Here is a 26253-nt window from a genome sequence, read left to right as displayed (position 1 = left end):
GATTCCAAAGCTTGAAGCAAACACAGCAAAAGCAAGTCCATACAATCCAGAGAAATTAAAACCAAAAAAAAATCCAAAACAAAAGAAAAAAAATGAAACAAAAAGCAAGAAAGAAACTGAAACCTTAGCAGAGCATTGCGAAAAGCATGCATATTTTCACAGACTGCATGGTTTGCTGCTTCAGAATCATTGTGTATTCTAGCAGAAAGCAAGAAAAGGAGAGCTCGACTTTTGCTTCATAACCAGCTGGTTGGCAAGTTTAATTTTATTTTGACTTTTTTTGCTGCTTCGCAAAATATGGAGATTCACCGACTTCAGAAGGCCCCTGTGTAATTTCTGAACTCGGATTGTGAGTGTGGAGGCTTGCTTTCTATCAGTGCATTAAGTTTTCTGCAGCCCAGTGACAGCTGGCGTGTCTGCAGATCAGGCCAAAGGGCAGGTGGACTGGACAACTAATACTTACACTGAGCCTGAAGGATTTGGTCATCCAGCTTGGCATGGATATAATATTTACTGTACAGCGGAAGTACCAGAGCAAGACTGCAGAAAGAACAAAGAGACATTGTCATATTCGAACAGCCACTCATAGTTCCACTGATGCTCTGGGATGAACATTTAATTCCACTTCAGAGAACATAGAAATCTACAGCACAATGGTGGCCCTTCAGCCCATAATGTGTGCTAACTGAATAACCTATTCTAACATTGCTGAGAATTTTCCTTCTGCACAACCCTCCATTTTTCTCAGTTTCATGTACTTGTCTAATAGCCTCTTAAAAGATTCTATCGTACTCGCCTCCATCCCATTGCCAGCAGCACATTCCATCTACTCACCACTCTCTGTGTGAAAAACTTACCTCTTACAATCCCCAAAACTTACTCCCAAGCACCTTAAAATCATACCCCTCGTGTTAGGCATTCTGGCCATCCACATGGTCAATTGCTCTCAGGACCTTGTAAACCTCTATCATATTGCCCCTCATCCTCTGTCACTCAAAGGTGAAAAGACCAAGTTCACTCCATCTATCTTTCTAAGGCATTCTCTCCAATCTCAGCAACATCCTTGCACCCTCTCTATAGCACCCACACCTTTCCTGTAATGAGGTGACCAGTACTGAACACAATATTCTAGTGGGGTCTGACAAAAGTCTTGTATAGCTGTAACATTACCTCGCAGCACATCAGCCTGGGCAGCAGCTTTGAGTGTCCTTTGGGTGCTGCTCAAAATCTTCCCATTGACAGTATATTCAAATTTGACCTACCAAAATTAACCTCACACTTTTCTGGGTTCAACTCCATCTGCCATTCTCAGGCCTTCTGCAAACACAGATTCCCAATAGAGAAATACAAACATTTTTGTGTCTTATTTTATACCTAGTTTGAGTTTAGGACTCCCAATCCTTGTTAATGATGCTATGACTACCTTATCTATGCCATTCATAATTTTATACACCTCTAGAAGATCCCCTATCAGCCTCAGACTCCAGAGAAAGAAAGTCCCAGCCAATCCAACCTTTCAAACCCAGTAATATCCTTGTGAGTCTTTTCTGCATCTTTTCAATCGCTGGTGTCTAGAACTGTACACAACACTGCAAGTGTGATCTCAGGAACATCTTGAAGAGTTGGGACATGCTGTCTCAACTCCTGTGCTCAGTACTCTGCCCAATGAAGTCAAACCCCTTCTTCACCACTCACTTTCGGGGAACTAAGTTCCTGCATCCCTAGGCCTCTCCGTTCTACAACACTCCCATGGCCCTGTCATTTACTGTGCAGGTACTGCCCTGGCTTTGACTTGTCCAAATGTAACAGTTCGTGCTTGTCCAAGGTAAATCCACATCACTCATAATGGAGTGACGTCAGTGTTGAGCAGTTAAGAGTCTGGATCATATCGGAAGAGACCTCAATGATGGGCACCATGTGAATCATCTCACTGGTGAGCAATGAAGGCCATGTTGAACTTGATAATACATTCGCTGGTGGACTCTGCCATGATATTCATGACTCTCATAATAAAACACTTGAGCCAACACCAATAAATCTTAATACAGCTCACATCTTGCAGCCAGAAACACATCGGGACTTTGGAATTAGACATTTTGCCAGTACTAAACATTGTCATGCATGAACACTTATCACTTGATCATTCCTTGGCCAGAATGAAACAGTCACAAGTAACCTAGCTTGGTTTCATAACTGGGGAAGATGATCATTACAGGGTGTAGATTGGGGCAGACATGATACCTGTAATCAGAACTTTGAATTGGTGTCCATGTGTACGTCCTGTCCACTTCATCAATATACCTCTGAAACAAAGGAACAAAGAGAAACTATCATTTATATTCATGACAGGTACCTGCATTCAAATGCTATGTTTCATTTGGTATTCACTGCATTTAACTTCAACTGATTTTTTTCTTTCAGACACCCTTCAACAGGAACATTGTTTATGGGGTCAATGCATCGTATATGTTGAACATTGAGTGGGTGGGGAGGGGGTGGGAAGGAGGGAGGGAAGGGAGGGGAGAAAATGACACTGTATATTCAAGAGGGAAATGTTTATGTGTATTTTGGTCAATATGGTTCATAATGTGAAAAATTTAAAAAAACAGGAACAAAGTTGGCTAGTCTGTCATCGAGGCTATAGGAGCACTTACCTTTTATATCTCCCATACTCCCAAGCACCTTAAAACCTTGGATTAGGATCATTTCTATTGCATTTCTTCTAAATCAGAGAATATAACAGAATGGAAATCTCAAGAAGTTCCTGGGGAACTTGAGTTCCAGGAACCTTGAGTAATACAATAAATACTCGGTTTCCTATGATACAATTGGCTACATAGATTACATGTGACACCACAAAAGTTAAAAGAGAGGAATCCAACAATATCAGACAAATGTTTCCATTGTAAACAAGAAATTGGAATAACATTACATGCAATTTGGACATGTACAAAAGTGAACACTTTTTGGGAGGATTTAAACTTAATATTAAATAGAATTACAAAAAAAATAAGATACCAAAAGATCCAAAAATCTCCCTGTTAAACAATATAAAAGACAAAGAATTAGGCCTAAAATTAGACAGGGCTCAAAAAAAGATTTATTATGATTGCGCTTGTAGCAGCAGTAAAAAGTGCAGAATGACAACTTGGAAAATGGAAGCAACCTTAAAAATACAACAATGGTACATAGAAATGAACAGTGTATTTCATTAGAAAATAATTACCTACAATCTAAAAGACAAATATACTTTATTTGAAGCAATTTGCGAACCATACATAGCGTATATTAGAAACCTCCAATTTCAGACCTCCATCCCTTAAAGTGATAAGAGACAAGTACAAAAATATTTAAATATGGAATTTTGGATAACATTTATTTTTTCTTTTGTGTTCTTTTATTGCTTATTTATTTTTCTTCTTTCTTTTATTCTTGCTTTATGTTATAGGGGACGGGGAGGGTGGGCGAAGGGGAAAAATGTCACTGTATATTTTCATGATGAATGTTTGTATATATTATTATTGAAATGGTTCACAGAGAATAATTAAATAATAAAATATATTAAAAAAAGTTCCTGGGGCTTTGATTTCCTCCATGTCAATTCTGAAATCATTGCAAAAGTAGAGGCAATGAGACAGTTTGTAGAGTTATTCTCTACAGCAGATGATGGTTCACAGATATGGCATCTTCTCTGCATTGGCTTAGCACGGTGGCACTCTAGGTTTTTGTGTGAATGCTGACTCGTGTACTGAAGGCTTCCTGACCGTGTCTGAGGTTTGGATCTGCAGTTCGAGTTGCCAATGAGTCAAACAGGAGTTTTGCGGTGGCAGTGGCTGCAGAGGTGCATTCACAGACACTCAATGATTCTGAAGACACTCTCTTTTGCTTCTCTTTCTCAGCCCAAATATTGACTCCACTCGTTGGGTCACAAAGGACAGGGCCCACTAATGAAACAAAAACCTAACATTTTAAAATAGGAGGAAAGGTCATCTTATATCTTGCAAACTATGTTCTTAATAAAAGAGGGGTTCTTTATTCTGGGAGAAAGAGAGAAGTGATTTAACATAATACTTGCCTAAACACAGTTGTATACAATATATTGTCCATTCATTGTTGACCTGCTGAGTTTTTCCAGCACAATTGTGTACTGCACTTAGCCCCACCATCTCTTGTTGAATGTTGCTCTTGGCTGCCCTGGCTCCCAGGACACTGGGAAGATTCCCTGCTCTGATTTGCTGGTGCACCACCAGATTTGCAGAGAGCACCTGAAGGGTGTTATCTCCACCAACACCATGGCACTGAGTCAGCATTAATCACACTCACACAATCTCCCGACCACAAATGAATAAAATTGGAGACTATCTCAGAACAAATTTTGTATAAATGGAATAGTGAATTGTTTATAAGAAAAACTGAAGAATCAATTTTAGAACATATATTGAAAATATGGAACGGGATTCATATGGAGAGAGGGATTAAAAATTCTTTCTTCTTTGGCTTGGCTTCGCGGATGAAGATTTATGGAGGAGTAATGACCACGTCATCTGCAGGCTCGTTTGTGGGTGACAAGTCCGATGCGGGACAGGCAGACATGGTTGCAGCGGTTGCAAGGGAAAATTGGTGGGTTGGGGTTGGGTGGGTTTTTCCTCCTTTGTCTTTTGTCAGTGAGGTGGGCTCTGCGGTCTTCTTCAAAGGAGGTTGCTGCCCGCCGAACTGTGAGGCGCCAAGATGCACGGTTTGAGGTGATATCAGCCCACTGGCGGTGGTCAATGTGGCAGGCACCAAGAGATTTCTTTAGGCAGTCCTTGTACCTCTTCTTTGGTGCACCTGTCACGGTGGCCAGTGGAGAGCTCGCCATATAACACGATCTTGGGAAGGCGATGGTCCTCCATTCTGGAGACGTGACCTACCCAGCGCAGTTGGATCTTACACCAGCGTGGATTCGATGCTGTCGGCCTCTGCCATCTCGAGTACTTCGATGTTGGAGATGAAGTCGCTCCAATGAATGTTGAGGATGGAGCGGAGTCAACGCTGGTGGAAGCGTTCTAGGAGCCGTAGGTGATGCCAGTAGAGGACCCATGATTCAGAGCCGAACAGGAGTGTGGGTATGACAACGGCTCTGTATACGCTAATCTTTGTGAGGTTTTTCAGTTGCTTGTTTTTCCAGACTCTTTTGTGTAGTCTTCCAAAGGCGCTATTTGCCTTGGCGAGTCTGTTGTCTATCTCGTTGTCAATCCTTGCATCCGATGAAATGGTGCAGCTGAGATAGGTAAACTGGTTGACCGTTTTGAGTTTTGTGTGCCCGATGGAGATGTGGGGGGGCTGGTAGTCATGGTGGGGAGCTGGCTGATGGAGGACCTCCGTTTTCTTCAGGCTGACTTCCAGGCCAAACATTTTGGCAGTTTCCGCAAAACAGGACATCAAGCGCTGAAGAGCTGGCTCTGAATGGGCAACTATCTAAAATTATCTAAAATGTTGTTAAATCAAAATCAACTTATTCCTTTAATTTGAATAATTCTTTATTTGATAATTGGTACAGTAAAAGTGTACAGAGGATAAAAGACCATTTTTTGGGATCTTTCTTTTTAACTTTTGAGCAATTGAAGGATAAATATAAGATACAAAATAATACAATTTTTTCATATTACCAATTAAAATCATATTTAAAAAAGAAATTAGGATCAGATTTGAGACCCCCAGAACAAAGTCAATTTGAATGTATAATAACAAATACATTTATTATCAAGAAATGTATTACTGACTTTAGGGGAGGCATGTAGGGGAATGGGGTGGGAGGGGGGTGGGGGGAAAGGGTATAGTTTTTTAAAAAGTTGTTATGTATGTATGTATTTTATAAAATTCATAAATAAAATTTAAAAAAGAAATGTATTATTAATATGTATATAAAATTACAAGAAACTAATAGAAAAAGATTTGTATAAATCAAAATTAAAAAGGGAAAATATTTAAATAGATTAATCTAAGAGGAATATGGTCTAAATTGTGTCAAGAGAGGGTTACAAATACAGTTTATCTAGCTAGATATCAAATGGTTCAATATAATTTTCTTCATCAATTATACTCTACTCCTTATAAACTGCATGGACTTCATTCTAATTATCCGGGTAAGTGTTTTCGATGCAATAAGGATTTTACATTTTTACATTCGGTCTGGTCCTGTATGAAAGTGGAACAATTTTGGAAAGATTTGAGTACATTGTTTGGATGAATTATGAAAAGATACAAAAATATCCAAGAATATTTTTACTTGGGAATATATATAAGGAAGATATAAAATTGAAATTGGATAAATATTAAGAAAAATTTTCAAATATAGCCATAGCCACAGCAAAGAAATGTATAGCAGTAACATGGGAAACGGAGAATGTGGTAAAAATAGACAGATGGCATATTGAGATGCAAAGTTGTATACCTTGGAAAAAAAAACTTATAATTTAAGGAATCGAATTGGAAACTTTTATAAAATTTGGGAACTATATACGGATTTTATGAATAAAAGTCCATCCACATCCTCCACTTTGCCCAGCCCCCTCAGTTAGCAATTATAAAAAAGTCAATGAATATTATATATGTTAATATTCTTTCTTTCTCTTTTTCTTTTTTCTTCCTCTTTTTTTTCTTTTGGGGGGAGTTGGGGAGAAAATTAAAAATTTACTGTATCAAACTGCGCTGGGTAGCTCCCCACCATGACTACCAGCCCCCCCACATCTCCATCGGGCACACAAAACTCAAAACGGTCAACCAGTTTACCTATCTCGGCTGCACCATTTCATCAGATGCAAGGATCGACAACGAGATAGACAACAGACTCGCCAAGGCAAATAGCGCCTTTGGAAGACTACACAAAAGAGTCTGGAAAAACAACCAACTGAAAAACCTCACAAAGATAAGCGCATACAGAGCCGTTGTCATACCCACACTCCTGTTCGGCTCCGAATCATGGGTCCTCTACAGGCATCACCTACGGCTCCTAGAACGCTTCCACCAGCGTTGTCTCCGCTCCATCCTCAACATTCATTGGAGCGCTTTCATCCCTAACGTCGAAGTACTCGAGATGGCAGAGGTCGACAGCATCGAGTCCACGCTGCTGAAGATCCAGCTGCGCTGGGTGGGTCACGTCTCCAGAATGGAGGACCATCGCCTTCCCAAGATCGTGTTATATGGTGAGCTCTCCACTGGCCACCGTGACAGAGGTGCACCAAAGAAAAGGTACAAGGACTGCCTAAAGAAATCTCTTGGTGCCTGCCACATTGACCACCGCCAGTGGGCTGATATCGCCTCAAACCGTGCATCTTGGCGCCTCATAGTTTGGCGGGCAGCAACCTCCTTTGAAGAAGACCGCAGAACCCACCTCACTGACAAAAGGCAAAGGAGGAAAAACCCAACACCCAACCCCAACCAACCAATTTTCCCCTGCAACCGCTGCAACCGTGTCTGCCTGTCCCGCATCGGACTTGTCAGCCACAAACGTGCCTGCAGCTGACGTGGATTTTTACCCCCTCCATAAATCTTCATCCGCGAAGCCAAGTCAAAGAAGAAAATATTATTGAATTTATACTTTGCATTGATACAAATGGTAAATAATTTTTTAAAAAACTTCCAACCTCAAAAGCCTAGCCAACTTAGAGAAGATGGCATGTATGTGAACCAGTGTCAGCTGTAGAGAATAGCTCGGCAAACTGTCTCAAACCCTCTTCCATTGCAATGATTTCAGAATTGATTCCTGCACTAGTAACAGGTGATTTGATCAGATCAGGATACTCCAAGAAAAATGGGAGAGTCAGGGTCTGATTGGGAAGGCAGCTTGCTTGTGTTATTGCTATCACTGAAGAATGAGAAAGTGCAAATGCAACAAGGTACTAACCTCATCCAGGGACTTGGTTAGAGTTCGGATGGTAATATTCCCACTTTTCCTGTCAATCATGATTCTACGGATCTGTAGAAGCAGAAAGGAGCATGGAAAAGAAAACGAAAACCGGTCACATGAAACTTTGTTCTTCCTTTCAGCAGGTTCAAGTTCTTTAGCACCTGGCTGTACATTTACTACCAGATACAACAGTGTTTCTCTGGGCCACGATGCACACGTATAATACATAGCACATAATAATTACATACTTTGTATATACTTAAAGATATAATATAAATTAAATAAATTGGGATGATTTACTTGGTTACAGGATACCGTACATCAATTTCACAGCTTACTTCTCAGCAGGCAGCTAACTTTAATGCTCCTTCTGATGGTAGTGGTTCAAAGATAGAGTGTGATATTTGTAAATGGTCCTCAATTGTTCTTTGAGTTCAATTTAAGCAACACTCCTGGTGAATGTTATCAATAGAGGAAAGGGAGACCCCAGTGATCTTCTTGGTCATTTGAATGATCCTCCGTTGGTTAGGGAGGTGGGTGCTGTCACTGTTAAGGAGCACAGGAGAATGCTCTGCTCTAATTCTGGAACAACTTATCAGAGCAAACATTTACCTGTGATTTATCCATTAACTTTATTGCCCAATATCAATCTGTCAAGAAACAGATGAAATCTGAACAGGATGGAATGTGAAGTGATGTACTTTGGAAGGACACACTTGAAGGCAGAGAGTATGTGGGTTAATAGCAGGATTCTTAATTGTTTGAAGGAACAGGGATATATTGGGGTCTAGGTCCATGGATTCCTCAAGGTTGTCGTGCAAGTTGACAGGGTGGCTATGAAGTTGTGTGATGCGTTGGCCTTCATTAGTGGGGTGATTGAGTTTCAGAGCCATGAGATAATGTTGCAGCTGTATAAAATTCTGGTGAGACCACACTTGGAATATTGTGTTCAGTTCTGGACACCTCATTAATGGAAGGATCTAGATACTTTGGAGAGGATGCACAGGAGATTTACCAGGATGTTGCCTAGATTGGAGAACATGTCTTCAGAAGCAAATTTGAGCAAGCTAGAGCTTTTCTCTTTGGAGCGACAAAAGATGAGGTGACTCAATATTGGTGTGTAAGATTATGAAGGGCTTATGGTTGACAGCCAGCACCAACACTATCAAATACCAGAGGATATCTGTGTAAGATGAGTGGAGAAAAGTTAATGGGAGATGTCAGGTATGCTTTTTTTTAAAAACACAGAGTCATGGGTGTCTGAAATGCATTGCTGGTGGTGGTGCTTGAGGCTAGTACAATAGGAACATTCAAAATACTTTTAGATAGGCACATATATGTAAAATGGATAGAGGGTTATATGTGTGAGGTAGGGAAGGGTTGAACTGTGGTGAAGTTTATATGGGTCAGCACAACATTGCTGATATGTTGTTCAATGTTCTAACACTGAAGTTAGAACTGAATGTTTCAGAATTGAATGAAAAGCTTAGAAAAGTTGGCGGATGGCTGATAAACATCAGCTCCAAAAGGCAGGTAACATTTTGCATGCCAATTGTAAGTGTCTAACCTTGCAAAGAGGTAATGTTGGCTCTGGAGATGGAGCTGGAAGAGAAGACTAGCAGAAACACATGCATCAACCAACAGAGAAGAGGATATTTCCAGAGAAGGTAATGTTCATGCATTTATAAAAGCATTTAGCAAAACCTCGAGGAAGATGTCAAACCTTGGAGAGATAGATATTACCCACTAATACTTCAGGGCACTGACCAGAGAGCATTTGGCCAGCTATTCTTTCTCTGTGCTTTTGCAACTCAAAGAACCTAAATCAAATAATGAATTGAGGAGATAAAAATCATGATCGTAAGATATAGGAGCAGAATTAGCCTGACCATCCTATCATGGCCAATCTACGATCCTTTTTAACCCCATCCTCTGCCTTTTCCCCACAGCCGTTGATCCCCTTCCTAATCAAGAACGCGTCTACCTCTGGCTTAAACCTACCCAATAACTCGGTGGGCTGGATGGACGACTTCTGCTCCTGTTTCTGAGGTGCTCTCTTCTGGAACGCTGCTGCCACTGGTCTCTGCAGATATCTGCACCATTGCAGCATCTACAGTCAAGCACATGACGTGGGAAACGACCCAATGCAAAGCTGCCTCCTGTGGCAGGGTGAGGCCAGGGGGCCCAGAGCTCTACTCCTCCCTGTCCCATCCTCTATGCTCCTCTACCAAGTTTCTGCCGGGAGTGGAGGCCAGGGTATAGAGAGGTCTAATCTCTGCATTGCCTGATGATGACACTCCATTTGGTGGGGCCAGGGTTTGCCTCTGGCCACTGACAGGACCTTCACTGCGACTGCTAGCTCCTGCTCTGTCCTGGCTTGGCGCCTGGATGAAGTCCTCTTTGGGGATATCCCTCCGGCCTCTCCTCCCCATCTCTGTCATCTTGTTTCATCCCTGCCAGAGTGCCTGGACAGACACCTCCTTCTGGGGCAGGCCATGCCTCATTAGAACTCTCCTAGCACAGCCCTTGCTTCCCAACCTCTGCAGCTGCTCCCTGCAGAGGACCCTCAGCTTTTCCTGACCCTCCTACTGCACACCCCATAATAGCAGCACCCTGCTGTGGTGTGAATCAGCCTGAGTGTGGAGAATCTGACTGCGGCATGCGCTGCTCCTCTGAAGGGGCTGTTCTTCCAGTGCCAACTTCCTCTTCCCCCTCCTTGCAGTGCATCCCATACTGTGACCATCCCAGGACACCCTGGCCCACCTGCAAGGTTTCGGAGTGTCCCAGAGCAGCTTCGGGAGCACTAGTACCTCCTCCAGCCAACATATTTCTGCGAGCCACACACCATACATCAAAGAGTCACATGTGGCTTGCGAGCTGTGGTTTGGCCACCCCTGCTATACACCCATAACTCTGTGGCCAGGCACAATTCTAATGCTATCCACAAGTTTACCAATGACACCAAAGTTGTTGGCAGAATCACAAACAGCAATGAGGAAACATGCAGGAGGGAGATAGGTCAGTTAGTTGAGTGGCGTCACACCAACAATCTTGCACTCAACATTAGCAAAACCAAGGAGATGATTGTGGACTTCAGGAGGAAGTCAGGGGAACACAATCCAGTCCTCATTGAGGGATCAGTAGTGAAGAGGGTCAAGAACTTCAAATTCCTGGGTGTCAACATCTGAGGATCTGCCCTGAAGCCTCCTAGTTGATGCAAATCACAAAGAAAGATCCCCAGCAGATATACTTTGTGAGGTGTTTGAGGAGATTCAGTATGTCACCGAAGACTCTGGAAAACTTCTACAGGTATACCGTGGAGAGTGTACTGGCTGGTTGCATCTGATACGGAGGTGCCAAAGCTCACGACAAGAAAAACTTCAGAGGGTTGTTAACTCAGCCTGCGACATCATGGGCACGAGACTTCACTCCATCAAGGACATTTACATGAGGTAATGTCCTAAGAATGCAACCTCTAGCTTCAAGGATCCTCCACCATTCAAGACAAGCCTTCTTCACTCTGCTACCATCAGGAAATAGTTTCAAGAGCCCAAAGACAAGCAGTCGGCAGCACAAGGACAGCTTCTTCCCCACTGCCATTGGATTCCTGAGTGAATAATGAACCACAGACTCTGCCTTCCTTTGACTTTTTCTTGCACTATTTATGTTGAAAGATGATTTATATGAATGTTTCCACTGTTATTCTGCTGCAAGGTAACGCATTTTGTGACAGGTTCATGATGATAAATTCTGATTCTGATCTGAACTTGGCTATAAAATCATGGGTGTTGGCAACTAGGCATGCAGCCTTAGTGTGCCCCTGCGATGATGGTCAATGAGAAGGCGATATTTCCATTCTGCACTGATTGGATACATGTCAGTTATGTATCGTTATCTTTTATGGATGCAGTGAGACCTGCTGAGCTCCTCCAGCATTTGTTTTTACTACTGATTGAGATTTGACAGGTCTTGCATTTGGTGAACAAAAATTGGATGTTGATGTTAATGCCATCTGGATGGGGAGTGCTGCTTCAAAACCAGATGTTCCAAGTGAGAGGACATGGAGCTGGATCCACAAAGAGTTAGTCGCGAAGCAGTCACTGCCATCTCTTCCTTCACCGTGCAGTGTTGGGAGTCACCTTGGAGCTAAAGGTAGAGGCCGGGGAGTTTGGGTTAATCAAGTCTCTGTGAGGCAGAAACTCCGCAACAATCTCGTCTCTCTGATGCAGCAATCTCACCCTCCGGTCCCCAGTTGCATTCTGCAGAGACTGGACATTTTGACTGGAAGGAGGCTGGGATTGGGGATGGGCCTGAACCCCTGTGTTTCAATCGTATTTGGATCAAATCTCCCCTTATTTTTCTGCACTCCAGGGAATAAAGTCCTAACCTGTCTAACTTTTCCCTGTAACTCAGACATTCAAGACCTGGCAACATCCTCGTAAACCTTCTCTGCACTCTCAATCTTATCGATACCTTTCTTGTCATTAGGTGACCAACACTGCACCCACATGAGCAAGATGAGTGCATTCTACACTTCCTTGGCTTCTCACACCTGCCAGTGTCTGCCATTGCCCTGCTCAACTCCACAGCTGCCCCTTAGCAGGTAGTGTCCTGAAACAAACCTTTTGATATCTGCATCCACATCTGTGCTGTTATAAACATAGAACAAAACAGCACAGGCCATTTGGCCCCTGATGTTGTGCTAACCCACATATTCCTTCCTTTAAAACCTTCCCTACCCTGTAACCCTTTATTTTTTTTCATCCATGTGTCTGTCTAAGAGAAAATGCCCCCAGTGTTTCAGCTTCCACCACCATCCCTGGCTAGGAATTCCAGGCACCCACAACTCTCTGTGTAAAAAATCTTTTTTTAAAACTTTATTTAAAGATTTTATCACAGGAAGAAAAAGAAAAATTACATTTAAAGAAAAAATATAAAATAAAATAATATAATTACAATACAACATTAATAACCTAACTTAATTCAACCTAACCCCCCCTACATTTACAAGAACTAAAAAAAATCTATATAAAAAAAAACACCCTTCCCCTCCCCCAAAATAAAGAGTGAAGAATTAGTAAAATTAATAATATTATATATTAAAAAAGCGCACACAAAGAAAAAAAACCAAATAAAAATAATTTAAAAAAAAGATTTATCAAATCTAAAATATCACATCTAGGAACATACTTAAATCAAACTTAATTGCATATACTTAACAAATGGAGTCCACTTCAACTTATAAAAAGACATCTTATCTTGAATTGAAAAATATATCCTTTCCATAATTAAACAAGACTTCATCTCTAAATACCACCTATCCAAAGTTAGTATATTTCTATCTTTCCAAGTAGATGCTTTACATTTCTTGGCCACTGCTAAAGCTAAATATATAAAAGAAATCTGATAATCATTTAATCCTAAATCAATTAATGATTGCATATTCCCTAACAAAAATATATCAGGATCTAATACAACACAAATATTATATAATCTATTAAATATAGATTGAATATCTTTCCAAAACTGTTGCAATCGGTCACAAGACCAGACAATACGTAAAAAAGTACTAGCTATCTGATCACAACGAAAACAACAATCTGACTTACTAAGACCAAATTTTTAAAATTTTTCTGGTGTTAGATATAATTGATGTATAAAATTATAATTAATCATTGCTAATCTAGCATTAATCAATTTCCGAATACTATTTTGACAAATTTCCATCCAGGCTTCTTCAGCTATTGTAGAACCTAAATCTTTTTCCCATTTCAACTTATCTTTATCCCAATCTTTCTTACTTTCAATTTCTTGTAAAATACAATACAAATCAGATATATACCCCCTTTCTGGTATTGAAAATACATATTTCTCAAAACTAGTTTCGGGCAATAAAGTCATTTGACGACCACATATTTGTTTTACAAATGATCTTAACTGACAATACACGAATACAGAATTTCCACTAATACCAAATTTCTTTTGTAATTCCTCAAAAGAACAAAAATGTCCTTCAAAAAAACAATCAGATACATTTTTTATTCCTTTCCTTTCCCATTGTTTCAAAGTGATATTGGAGACCGTAAAAGGAACAAGTTGATTATTATATAATGGCAATCGCCCAGACCATTTATTTTTAAGCCGCATTTTATCAAGTTTACTCGTCCATAAATTCAATAAATGTTTCAATATTGGTACACCATAAGTTCGCAACAAATTTTTATTCCATTGAAATAAAAATTCATGTGGAGATTTTTCTAAAATAACTGCCAGTTCTATCTTTGCCCAACTGGGCGGATCCTCCATATTCATTAATGCACTAAATTTAAATTGAGCTGCCTCATAATAATATTGAAAATTAGGTAATCTCAAACCTCCAAATTGAAAGTCCTGTGTAAAAAATCTTACCCCTGATGTCTCCCCTAAACTTCCCTCCCTTCACTTTGTACAGATGTCCTCTGGGGTTTCCTGATGCTGCCGTAGGAAACATGTGCTGGCTGTCCACTCTATCTATACCTCTCATAATCTTGTAGACGTCTATCAAGTCTCCTCTCATCCTTCTACACTCCAAAGAGAAAAGTCTCAGTTCTGCTAACCTTGCCTCATAAGACTTGCTTCCCAATCCAAGCAACATCCTGGTAAATCTCCTCTGCACCCTCTCCATAGCTTCCACATCTTTCCTATAATGAGGTGGCCAGAACTGAACAACAAAAGCCCCCATCACTGATCCTTGTGGCACACCACTTATCACAGACTTTCAGTCAGAAAGACAGCCCTCCTCCAGTTTCACCTTGTGTGCCCGTGGGCATTGTTCCCTCTTCTAAGCTGTGTCTGGGCACATGTGCACACATTTTGCGACCAGCGCACAAAGGAAATTAATGTGCACACAAAAGGCCAGTTACATAAAATAACGTAGTAAATAATAATTACACTTATTGAGTTCCAATGTATGAGAGGAAAAACGATAAAACCCAGAGGAGATCAAAGTTCTTATCAATTTCAACAATTTCTTAACAATTTCAAGTTAACATTTGGACAAGCATTCAGTGCACACGTACTTTCGTCAAAAGAAAGAAATTTGCACAATATAAGATTTTTCCACATACTGACTGCTAAAAACTAGAGGGAACATTGCCTGTCGGTCGGGATCCCTGAATCATTGAAATGGTTTAAGGGCCTGTGTGCTACTGTAGTGTTCAGTGTTGGCTGCCTTAGCTTTAAGAGGTTAAAATTCACGCTGCCACTTTCAGGGATCCATGGACATACCCCAAGGTCCCTCCTTGTTAACGTTCCATCAGGGTCCTCCCATTTATTGAGTACCATGGAACACTGTAGTACTGAAACAGGCCCTTTTAGTTTGTGCCAAACTGTTATTCTGCTTGTCCCATTGACTTGCATCCAGTCCACATCCCTCCATGCCTGCTTTCTCCAAAATATTTAATTTGCAGTGATTGGCCCTTTACACCCAATTGACCTGCTAACCTCCATTTGTCTGTGGAACGTGACAGGAAATTGTAGCACCTACAGAAACTCAAGCTGACACGGGGAGAACATGTAAACTATAGACAGTGCTGGATTTGAACCAGTACCACTGGTGCTGCAATAGCATCGCGGTAACTGTGCCGCCCTGCCAGTTTTGGATTCACTGTGCAGGCTCTCCCTGATGCTCTATGCCAGCCTCTCATGTGAGACCTACTCAGAGGCCTTACTGACTACCCCTGAGCAACATCTCCAAAACTGCCCTCGTCAAGTTGCTTCCACAGCACAATTGGGTCTGAGGTCAGTGCAAAGTGGATGCATTTGGTCTTATTTCCTTTCTGCCTTAACATAGACAATGATTAGACAACTGAGTGACTTTCTGGGGCTATTTTAGAGGCACTTCTGAGTTAACCAATTTACTGCAAGTCTGGATTGTGTTTAGGTTCAACTGGGTAGGGAAGGAAGCTTTCCATCCTTTTATCTATCACATTGATTAAAGGTGGGATGCCAATCGGGTAAATGCAAGCAGGTGGGACAAGAACTTAAGGATGTGCGTTAAGGGTGAAAGGTGAAATGTTTAAGGGGAACATCAGGTGAAACGTCTTCAAGCAGAGAGTGATGAGAGTGTGAAACAAGCTGCCAAGGGAGTGATGGATATGGGTTCAATTTTGACATTTAAGCGAAGGTTGGATAGATACATGGATGGAAGGGTATGGAGGGCTGAGTGCAGGTCAATGGGAGATGGCAGAATCATAGTTTGGCATGGACTAGAAGGGCTGAAAGACCTTTTTCTGTGCTGCAGTGCTCTATATTGGTAGCCCCGAGTACTCCATTCACTATACAAGTTAAACCAGCTCCAAAGGAAACCCACTGACATCCATCTTTGGGCCATACATTGAATTCTCTGATCTGATGGATAGCATGCTGATTAACAGAGATCAGGAGGTAATTACTTCTGTGTTTGAATTTGGCCTCATTCAGCAGATCCTCCTCTTGAGTCCTACCTGTATTGTCCGCTCCCACATGATGTGTAACAAATGGTCTGTCATTGAAATTCCCTCTCCATTCACGGATAGATGTCCTTAACCTTGACCCAATTTTCAGGATTCAGGCAAGCAGCTACAGAGACTGGGAATAGAATGTAGAAGATTCACCACCAGGGCGGTAAATCTGTGGAATTCATTGCTGTGGTCGGCCGTGGACCCAGCTCCCCCTTTCCCTTGTAACTCTAATTCCCCTACAATGCAAAAGTCTATCTTACTTGATCATAAATATATTCCACGAGGCAGCCTCTATTGCTTCCTCGAGCAGAAATTTCCACAGAAAATCAATCAGGATCTTGAAAATATTTGGTATTTATATGTGTACTTTTTGATGATTGAAACTAAGACAAATTAGCAGTTTAAGAACTTCATACATGAATAAATATTATTATGTACATGTACTTCTTAATATTTATATAAAATTTTTGTTATAAAATGCACGTAAGAGTAAAAACATGTCTAATTTTTTCACGTCTTGCAGCCCTCTGAAGTTTATCGTCTGTGTCGTTAAGCAAGTTTGACCACCCCTGACTTATAACCAGTAGAGCTATCAGGCTCTTGAACTCCCCATATTACTGCAAACCTAACTATAAACTATCCCAGGTTCAAAGATGCATTTGCACTGCTGTAACATCACATTTTTTGCACTAACTACAACTGTAAAGGATCCAATGCAATCTATAAATTCACTAATAATTGACCATTGTTGGGCAAAAAATGGGAAATGACACGTCAGAATACAGGATGGAGATCGAGGATCTGGTTGGGTGGTGCCCAAACACCAATCTTGCTCCCAAAATCACCAAGACCATGCACCTTATTGTGGACTTTAGGAAGGAGGGCTCGAGGGATCATGCACCCATTGATGGGTTGGAGGTGGAGAGGGTCAGAACCTTCATGTTCCTGGGAGTCTGTATATCAGAAGACCTCTCCTGGAGCCAACACATCGAGCCAATTGTGAAGGCGGCACATTAGTGCCTCGATTTTCTCAGAGGGCCGAGGAGATTTGGCATGTCGCTGGATACTCTATCGAACTTCTACAGGTGCATTGTGGAAAGTGTACTGACTGGTTATATCACAGCCTTGTTGGAAATTCGAGTGTCCAGGAATGTAAAAGGCTGCAGAAGAGGCAGCAAGCATAGCCAGGTCCATCAGAGGATCAGACTTGCCATGCTCTGCAGACATCTATGTGAGACGCTGCCTCAAGAAGGCAGCCAACATCATAAAGGACCTCCTTCACCCTGGTCACAACAACATCTCATTGCTCCCTTCTGGCCCGAAGACCAGCACCTCTAGCTTCAAGAGCAGTCTTTTTGCTATTGCTATCAGGCTATTTTTCGTATCAGCCATTTGAACTCTCCGTATGACCATAACCCTAGCTATAAACTATCCCAGGATCCCTTGTCCAAAGATCTGCCTGCACTGCTGTAACATCGCTTTATTTTTTGCACTAATAGCAACTGTGAAAAATTATCGACCCTTTTATAATTATTATCTTTTTTGTCCATATGTGATAAATAAGTGACACACATGGATTGTTGGTGTGGTTTACCTTCCTGTGTTGCTGCAGCAAGTAAGAATTTCAATGCATCTGTACATAGCACTTCTGTAAATGACGATAACCCTCGTCGTCGTCATCAGGTGGAGAGAGGTGAATCAGAATTTATTGTCAGGAACAGGTCACAAAATTCATTGTTTCGCGGCAGCATCACAGGAGCAAAATTGCTATAAATTACGTTTTTTTTAAATTAGTTCAAGAGAAGGTGAGTTAGTGTCTGTGGTTCACTGCCAATTCAGAAATCTGATGGCAGAGAGTGAGGAAGCTGCTTCTGTGGTTTTGGCCATTTGTCTTCAGGCTCCTGTACCTCCTCCTTGATGGTAGTAACGGGAAGAGGGCATGGCCTGGGTGGTGAGGGCCCTTGAGGATAGAGGCTGCTTTCTTAAGACACCGCCTCTTGTAGATGCCTCGATGGAGTGGACTGATGCTTGAAGTAAAACTTGTTTCATTTGCTGTGGCATAGAATAGAAGAGCTGTTTTTATGATAGGTTAGGCCACCCTTGGGGTATTGTACACAGTTCTAGTGACCACACTACAGGAAGGATGAGATTGCCCTGGAGAGAGTGCAGATGGGATTAACCAGGATGATGTCTGGATTGGATTTAAAAGGGGAGATTGGATAGTTTGGGACTGTTTTCCATGAAACAAAGGAGATTGAGGGGCAACCTGATAGAAAATTATGAGGTGGATAGACATGGTAGAGAGATGTTTTTCCCCAAGGTAAACATCTGAGAGGGGACATGTTTAAAATGAGATAAGGTACTTTTCAACACAGGGAGTAGTTCGAATGTGGTGATGGAGGCACAAAATCTCAGAATATGAGAGTAATAGATCAGATGAACAAAGATATTGTTGTCCAGAGTAGGGGAATTGGAATCCGGAGGTCACAGGTTTAATGTGGGCGGGGGGGGGGGGGGGGCGGGAAATGAGGGGTAACTTTTTTAAACAAAGAGGGTGGTCTATGTTTGGTACAGGCTGTCAGAGGAGGTGGTTGATGCAGGTACTAATGCAATATTTCAGAAAGAAAATTGGATGGATACATGGATAAGACATGTTTAGAAGGACGTGAATCAATGTAGGCAGGTTGGACAAGTGTGAATGGGACAATTTGGTCATTATGGACAAGTTGGGCTGAAGGGCCTGTTTCCATGGTGCATGATTCTGTACTCTAACATTGAAGACACATCTGGATGACACCCAAATCACCATCGAAGGCTATAGATGCAATGCAGATACATGGGATTAGTGTAGAAGTTGCAATGGTGGTCCCTACTTCTGCGCGGTGCAACTCCATAACTCACCAGTGGGGCTAAAGCAGTAGAAAGCACCTTCTCAATATCAATTCGGTAAATGCTTACTTTGCTAGCAACATCCTTACCTTGAAATATTAATTTAAAAAACTCTTAGGAAGAAACAGGACCATAAAAATCTCACTCACACCAACACTCGAGAATGCGTGGCATTGGAGATAGTCCAGAGGAGGTTCACTAGAATGATTGCTGGAATGAAAGGCTTACCGTATGAGGGTGTTTGATAGCTCTGGGACTGTACTCGCAGGAATATTGAAGATTGAGGGAGGATCTCATTGAAATCTATCAAATTCTGAGAGGACTGGATAGAGTGGACGTGGACAAGAGGTTTCCTATGGTGGGGGAGTCTGGGACCAGAGGACACAGCCCCAGAAAACAAAACCATCCCTTTAGAACAGAGATGAGGAAACAGCTGTGGATGTCAAGTTGTTGGGTAGATTTAAGACTGAGATAGATAGGTTCTTGATCAGGAAAGAACAAAGGGTTATGGGTGGAAGGCAAGACAATGGGATTAAAATGGATAGTAAATCAGCCATGGTGGAATGGTGGGAAATACTCAATGGGCCAAATGGTCTCACTCCTCTTCTATGTGTTCTCGCCTCACAATAAAAGGCAGCTCATGTCTTGAGCAGAGTTTACTTGAAGGAATTGATGTTCTTCACGAGATGGCACTATTTGGGGAATGAAGAATCATCTCCTCTTTATCTGGTTATTTTCTATTTCTTCATTTCAAATTCCACTTCTCACCCATTCCTTGTTTTCATCCTCCAGTTCCGCATCTAAGAAATCCAGAGTTACCGACTCTTGAAAATTTATAATCTAGTAAAAAGAAAATTGGAAAAATGGAGCTTAAAAAAAGATGCAAACATGCAGGAGAAACTCAGTAGGTCACACTGCATCCATAGGAAGTAAAGGGTAACCAACGTTTTGGGCCTGAACCATTCAATAAGGTATGAGCAAAAACAAGGCAAGTGGCAGAATGAAAGGGGGGGGAGGGAAAGGAAAGGAAGGGGCAAGGGGAGGAGGTAAGAGGTTGCAGGTGGATACAGATGGGAGGGTAAAATAAAGCCGATAAGTGGTGGGGTAGGTGATGTCTGTGACCTTTTGCTAAAACCTTGATGAAGGGCTCAGGCCTGAAATGATGGTTACCCTTTGAAATTCTCCAGCATTTTTTGTGTATTGCACTCCAATCATGGCGTCTTTCGGGTAAGATTTTCCTGTTAGACATTACTGTTCAACATGACTTAAAAGCAAGCTTTGAATCCAAGGTTGATACATTTGTGACTTAATATGTATTTATTTCCATTTGTGGGAATGGACTTGAGCCATTTCAGGAATCACTGAGAAGCAGTATGCAGAAAGATAGCAACGCCAGTTCCACACTGTGTCCTGTGCTTCCAACACCCCCTTTCACTCCAGCTGTGCAACGAGACATTGATGACAGATCCTCATCCAGTGGCTCCTCCAAATCAGAAACTTTGGGTGCTAACATCGGCTGTAGAGTACGTTAGTTAAGTTAATGGAAGGAAACTTAAATCTAGTGGAACAAGGACTAGACATGGAGTTTTGTTTAATGAAGAGTCGGACCTAAGAAATAGGAACAAGAGTTGGCCATGTGGCTCGTTCAGCCTGTTCCACCATTCAATAAGATCATAGCTGATCTGGACTTGGACTCAGCTCCACTTACCCGCCTGTTCCCTATCACATTTAATTCACCAATTCTTCAAAGATCTGTCTGTCTCTCCTCTACATTTCTAAGTTTGAAGTTCAGATTTATTGTCAGAGTACATACAGTACATGACATCACAAGTAACCCTGAGATTCTTTTTCCTGCGGGCTGGGCAGAAATCTTACCTGAATTATATTGAGTGAGGAAGTCTCCACTGCTTCCTTGGGCAGAGAATTTCATATTGATTCCCCACTTTCTGAGAGAAGCAGTTCCTCCTCATCTCCTTCTTAAATCCATGCTCCTTAATCTTGAGGCTGTCCCTCTCTAGTTCCAGTCTCAGCTGCCATCAGAAGTAACACCCCTGCTTCTATCATATCTATTCCTGATGCAATTTAACATGTCCATCAGGACTGAAATGCTGATTGGAGTGTTATCATAACCTTGTAGCCTGAGAGGAATGAAGATTACATGATGACTCTGCGGAGATTTCTTACCTTTGGCTGCAGGTTGGGATGCAACAGAACATATCCATTGGGATCGATGGCAAAAAAGTACCCATTGCCACCTAACTGTGAAGAGAAAAGAATGGAAACATGACCAGAATGAACAGTGCAAGCATACTAGGTCCTTTCAAACTGCTGTGTAGAATGGGGTTAACCGGGCAATTTGCCCAGTTAGCGCCCCATTTACGCAGCAGTTAGAAAGGGGTCAACCTTGTCAGAACCCAACCCTGACCTACCTCAGAGGTCATTAGGGAACCCAGTTAAACTTACCTGCGTCTCGTCCACGGGCGATTTAAAAAGGAAAATGGCCGACCTGCGTATTCTGGTGACTCAGCACTTGCGTGCGTGTATCACCGGGCAGCCAGCATCTGAACATCTGGCAGTACTTCCGATGAGTGTGTGACGCATCATTGTGGGACGGGATCCCCCTTAAATTGCCCAGTTGGCGAGGGCTGGAGGGCTACCCAGGTGCTGGAATTTAAAAGGGGCTACTGTCTCTCAGCCCCTGGTTTGCTTGTAAATTTCAAAGGGATGTTACAAAATTACAATGAATATTAAAAGATGTTAATTATCCCTGATGAGATGGGTAAAATGTAGAGTGGGAAGGGAGAGGAATTCCTGACCTGTGTGCAGGAGATCAGAGGGAAAACACTTTTGGATTTCATTCCAGAAATGATACGTGCATAGGGACAGCAGTTATTCAGCTCAAGGTAACCACAATGAAGGTCATGTTCAGAGAATAATGAAGAGTCAAGTAAAGTTTATTGTCATCTGATTGTACAAATACAACCCAACGAAACCATTCTCTGGTCTTTGGTATAACACAAAGACAGACAGAACAGGTATTTTATCTATAAAAACAAATAAATAAATATTGTTTTGAACAAATGAGAATCTCAGATGGTTAGTGTGAGCAGTTCCTTTGGTCATTCAACATTCTCACTGTCCATGGGAAGAAGCTGTTCCTCAGCCTGGTGGTGCTGGCTCTGATACTCCTGGATCTCTTTCCTGACAGGAGCAGCTGAAAGAAGCTGTGTGCAGGATGGAAGGGGTCCTCAATGATTTTGCCCGCCCTCTTCAAACAACAATCCTGGTAGATCACGTCGATGGGGGAGAGGGAGACTCCAGTGATCCGCTCTGCCGCTCTATGGTCCTGTGGATTGACGTCCAATCCATTTCTCTGCAGCAACTATATCACACGGTGATGGAGCTGGCCAGGACACTCTCACTAGAACTCCTATAGAAAGTTGACATAATGGAGGCCGGTAGCTTTGCCCACTTCAGTCTTCTCAGGAATTGCAGTGAAGAGATATTGAATGTCCATGATAGGTCACTAGTTAAGTGAACTCCAAGGAACGTGGTACTCTCCACTCTCTCTACTGCAGAGTTGTTGACATATGGTGGAGGATGGTCATTCCTGGTCCTCCTGAAGTCCACGATCATCTTCTTCATCGTTCTCCAGGTGGCCCAGGATGGAGTGAAGCGACAAGGCTAAAGGATAGTCTGTTGAATGGTCTCTTTTGTAGGCAAATTGAAATGGATCCAGCATCTCTGGGAGGTGTACTTTGATGTGTTCCATTACCAGATTTCAAAGCATTTCATAATGGTGGAGGTCAGTCCCGCAGGGCAGTAGTCAATGAGGCCTGTTTTATTGTTCCCCTCTTGGGTACCAGGGTGAAGGCAGCTGGCTTGAACCCTGGAGGAACGATGGACTGCTGCAGTGAGGTGTTGAAGATGTCTATGAAGTCTGCGCAGCCCTTCAGTACCCGACCAGGTATGTTTTCTGATCCCGCCACTTTGCGTGGGTTCACCTCACCTCAGCTGTGGCTACGTGGGGAACCTGCTCATCAGGGGGACACGGAGATTTCTTTGGTGTCATCCTGTTCTTCCCATCAAACAGTGCATAGAAGGTGTTCAGTGTGTCCGGAAGGGACAAACTGAAAAATGCTCCAGGTGAAATCCCACTGGGATCCAGAAATTTGAAGCTGAAGTGGAAAAGGGGGAGGGGAAATCAGAACTCTGGGTGGGTGTGGTAAACCACTGTATATATGTCCAGATGTGTTAGGACATGCCGATTTCTGACTGTGCCTGTAGCTCCTCCCACTGACCCCTGAATAAAGGTGACTGTGTCACAGCCCCCTCCTCAGTCCAGGACAGTCAACCGACATGGACGTGCCTGCAGTCTATTGTGAATAAAAGCTCATCAGTTTCTCTACAACTTCTAGTCTGAAGTTATTGATGGTGCATCAATGGGTTAAATAAAAAAAGATTAGATACACCGTAAGGAGATGGTCACTATTTCATTCCAATGGGGAAGGTGGTCACCACAACTCATGCACTGTGGACATTGGCAAAAAGAGACTGAACTTCAGATAAACCGGGAATGTGTATGAAGAGGGGGATTTAAGTAACAGTCGATGGAGCAGGGTCACTTCATTTGTAATTGTAGAACGTATAGGGATATTTCACTTCATGTAATCGTGGGTAGTGTAGGGACACCACTTCTTGTCACCATGGGTGGTGGAGGGACACTTCACTGTCACTGTGGGTAGTGGAAAGACGCTTCACTGTAACCGTGGGTGGTGCAGGGACAACACTTGTTGTCACCATGGGTGGTGTAGGGACACTTCACTGTCACCATGAGTAGTTTCAGGACATGGTGGGCTGGGGGGGCCACGTGACATGGAGGACATAGGACACTGGATCCTAAAACTCCTGGAAAAATAGAAGGAAATGATTATTTAATTGAAGAAAACAGAGATTAAAATACAAAGGCAGAATATAAGAATAGTCCATTTACTTTTTAAAATGGCCTTTGAAGAAAGGAATTGTTGTTGCTGGAGCAGATGAAGATGTTGTTCCTGGATATGAAGAGATGCCTTTGAGGCAGAGAAATCCTGGATCTGGAGCGATAACCAAGGCCCGTCAGAGAGTTGAGTTACTGGGAGCAGCAGCGAGTGTGAGCAGCCTCTCGGCTGGCGAAGATGTTGTCGGATCAAGGAAACCAGATTCTTTAAGCAAGGTTAGTGTCAAGTTGGAGTGAGATGATTGATTTCAGTGGCGAATTAGCAAGTGTGTGGAACGAGAACAGATAAGATTTGGAGAGGTTGCTTCAGTCTATGAAGATGTTAAACAAGTTAAATATAAAACTAAGGCTATAAAAAAGGATAAAGAGAACACTGACGGTGAATGGCAACAGATAATTTGGGAAATGTGGATTATATCAAAATGATGTAGAAAATTGTTGGGCATAAGCCTGCCCCCGCTGCTGGACATCATGATATCCACGTCATGATGTCACCCTTTCATATATATATATATAAAAACCCTGTGTGTCAGTAGCCATGTTAGTCTAATAGAAGTAAAGGATGAGAAAGCATCACGTCTCTGAGTCTTAATTGTGCGAGTGCATACACAACAGTGGCGACGAGGAATGAAACGAACCCTACACATACTCCATGCACCAACCATGAGAAAGAAAACAACAGAAGAAAGGTAGGAAACAACTACCTAACAACCTGTAATGGAAGATTCTAACCGTGATTTTTACTTTTGCAGCCTTTGCTTCTACAAGGCTGAGAACCTGCTTGTGTTTTAGAATCAGCAGACATGCTAAATTCCACCGAGGGGCCAGAGATGCAGTTATCTGACTTAAAAGGACATCTGTGTACCAAGAACATTTAATCTTCCTGCTTGTTTTGGTCACAGACCTAGCCTTGATGCAAAATAAACCATTGTATTCAAAGTGATAAGCTGAAAATTACGTTATTCGCTAGAAGCCTAGCATGTTAGCTTGCTCGCATATCTTTCTTGCTGTGCTGGGAGTAGGTGCTTGGGTAAGCAGTTTTTGGGTAATATAAGCCATGGTCCCGCTGCTGAAGTTTGAGACTCTCCGAGAGGTGGCAACATCTCTCAGCAAAAAGAAGAACTTCTAGAGTCCAGCCAACGTCCTGGTCGGGGGAGGTGGAGAAGCTGCTACCAGCGCCCTGACAACCTACTACAAGTGTACAGTCGTTGCCTCGCTTCAGCAGTTGGGACCAGTCCAGGCATTGATAAGTATAGTTGAGAAGGGCTTGCATATTTTAGTTTGAAATCAGCTTTTGAATTTTTAATAAGCATTTGCATAAACTGAACTGCTCTCGGTGTGTGTGTCTATTTTCTTTTGGTAGCTCAAACACTGTGACCAATCTAAAATGATCAAAATGTGAGGTACAAGTTTACCCAAGACACAACCCCAACAAATTTCCACCAGAAGATCAAGGTGAAAATGCGCCAAGATGGAGGAGGGAAATTTCCGGGAATTCAACAAAGTAGAAAAAAGTTGGGATAACTACATAGAACGGTTTAACCACTACTGCATAGCCCACAATATTGTGGAAGGTCCAGTAAACTGCAAACATGCCTTCTTCCTCAGTATAATGGCCAGCAAAACATTCAACCTCCTTCAGACCTTGCTGTCCTCAGAGGATCCAGGGATGAAGACATTCAACAAATTACATGCAGCTCTAAAGAACCATTTAAACCCCAAACCACCAGTTATGGCAGAAAGGCAATGATTCTATGAAAGAAGACACAGGGGCAGAGGTGTCCCTAATGCCATTACATGTGAAGGAATGCTTGCTACCATGCCTCCCGGTAAAAACAACCGAAATAACTCTAAGATCTATTACGGGAGACAGAATCAAAGTGTTTGGAAAAAGTACAGTCCAAGTACAATATAAACAACAGCAACCAAAAACACTCTCTCTCTCTGCATCATAGATACCCAGGGACCAGCATTCTTCGGAAGAAACTACTACATTT

General features: G+C 42.2%; 1 protein-coding gene across 6 annotated transcripts in view; it reads right to left on the bottom strand.

Moving 5' to 3' along the window:
• Window positions 1–26253, bottom strand: part of LOC138763163 (voltage-dependent calcium channel subunit alpha-2/delta-2-like) — a 604584-nt gene that overhangs the window by 83024 nt on the left and 495307 nt on the right. For all 6 annotated transcript variants that reach the window (XR_011357359.1, XM_069936885.1, XM_069936886.1 and 3 more), the window contains 5 exons: window positions 21442–21516; window positions 20026–20097; window positions 7886–7957; window positions 2242–2303; window positions 464–540 (listed from right to left, as the gene is read on the bottom strand). Coding sequence is in view for 5 of the 6 variants with exons in the window: in XM_069936885.1 (XP_069792986.1) it covers window positions 464–540; window positions 2242–2303; window positions 7886–7957; window positions 20026–20097; window positions 21442–21516 (358 nt within the window). In the remaining variant the exon portion in view is untranslated. The remainder of the gene's footprint in view (window positions 1–463; window positions 541–2241; window positions 2304–7885; window positions 7958–20025; window positions 20098–21441; window positions 21517–26253) is intronic.

The sequence above is a fragment of the Narcine bancroftii genome, chromosome 5 (assembly GCF_036971445.1).
Source record: "Narcine bancroftii isolate sNarBan1 chromosome 5, sNarBan1.hap1, whole genome shotgun sequence".
NCBI lineage: Eukaryota > Metazoa > Chordata > Chondrichthyes > Torpediniformes > Narcinidae > Narcine > Narcine bancroftii.
Note: the sequence above shows the minus strand (reverse complement) of the source record. Positions and strands in the feature narration are given on the sequence as shown.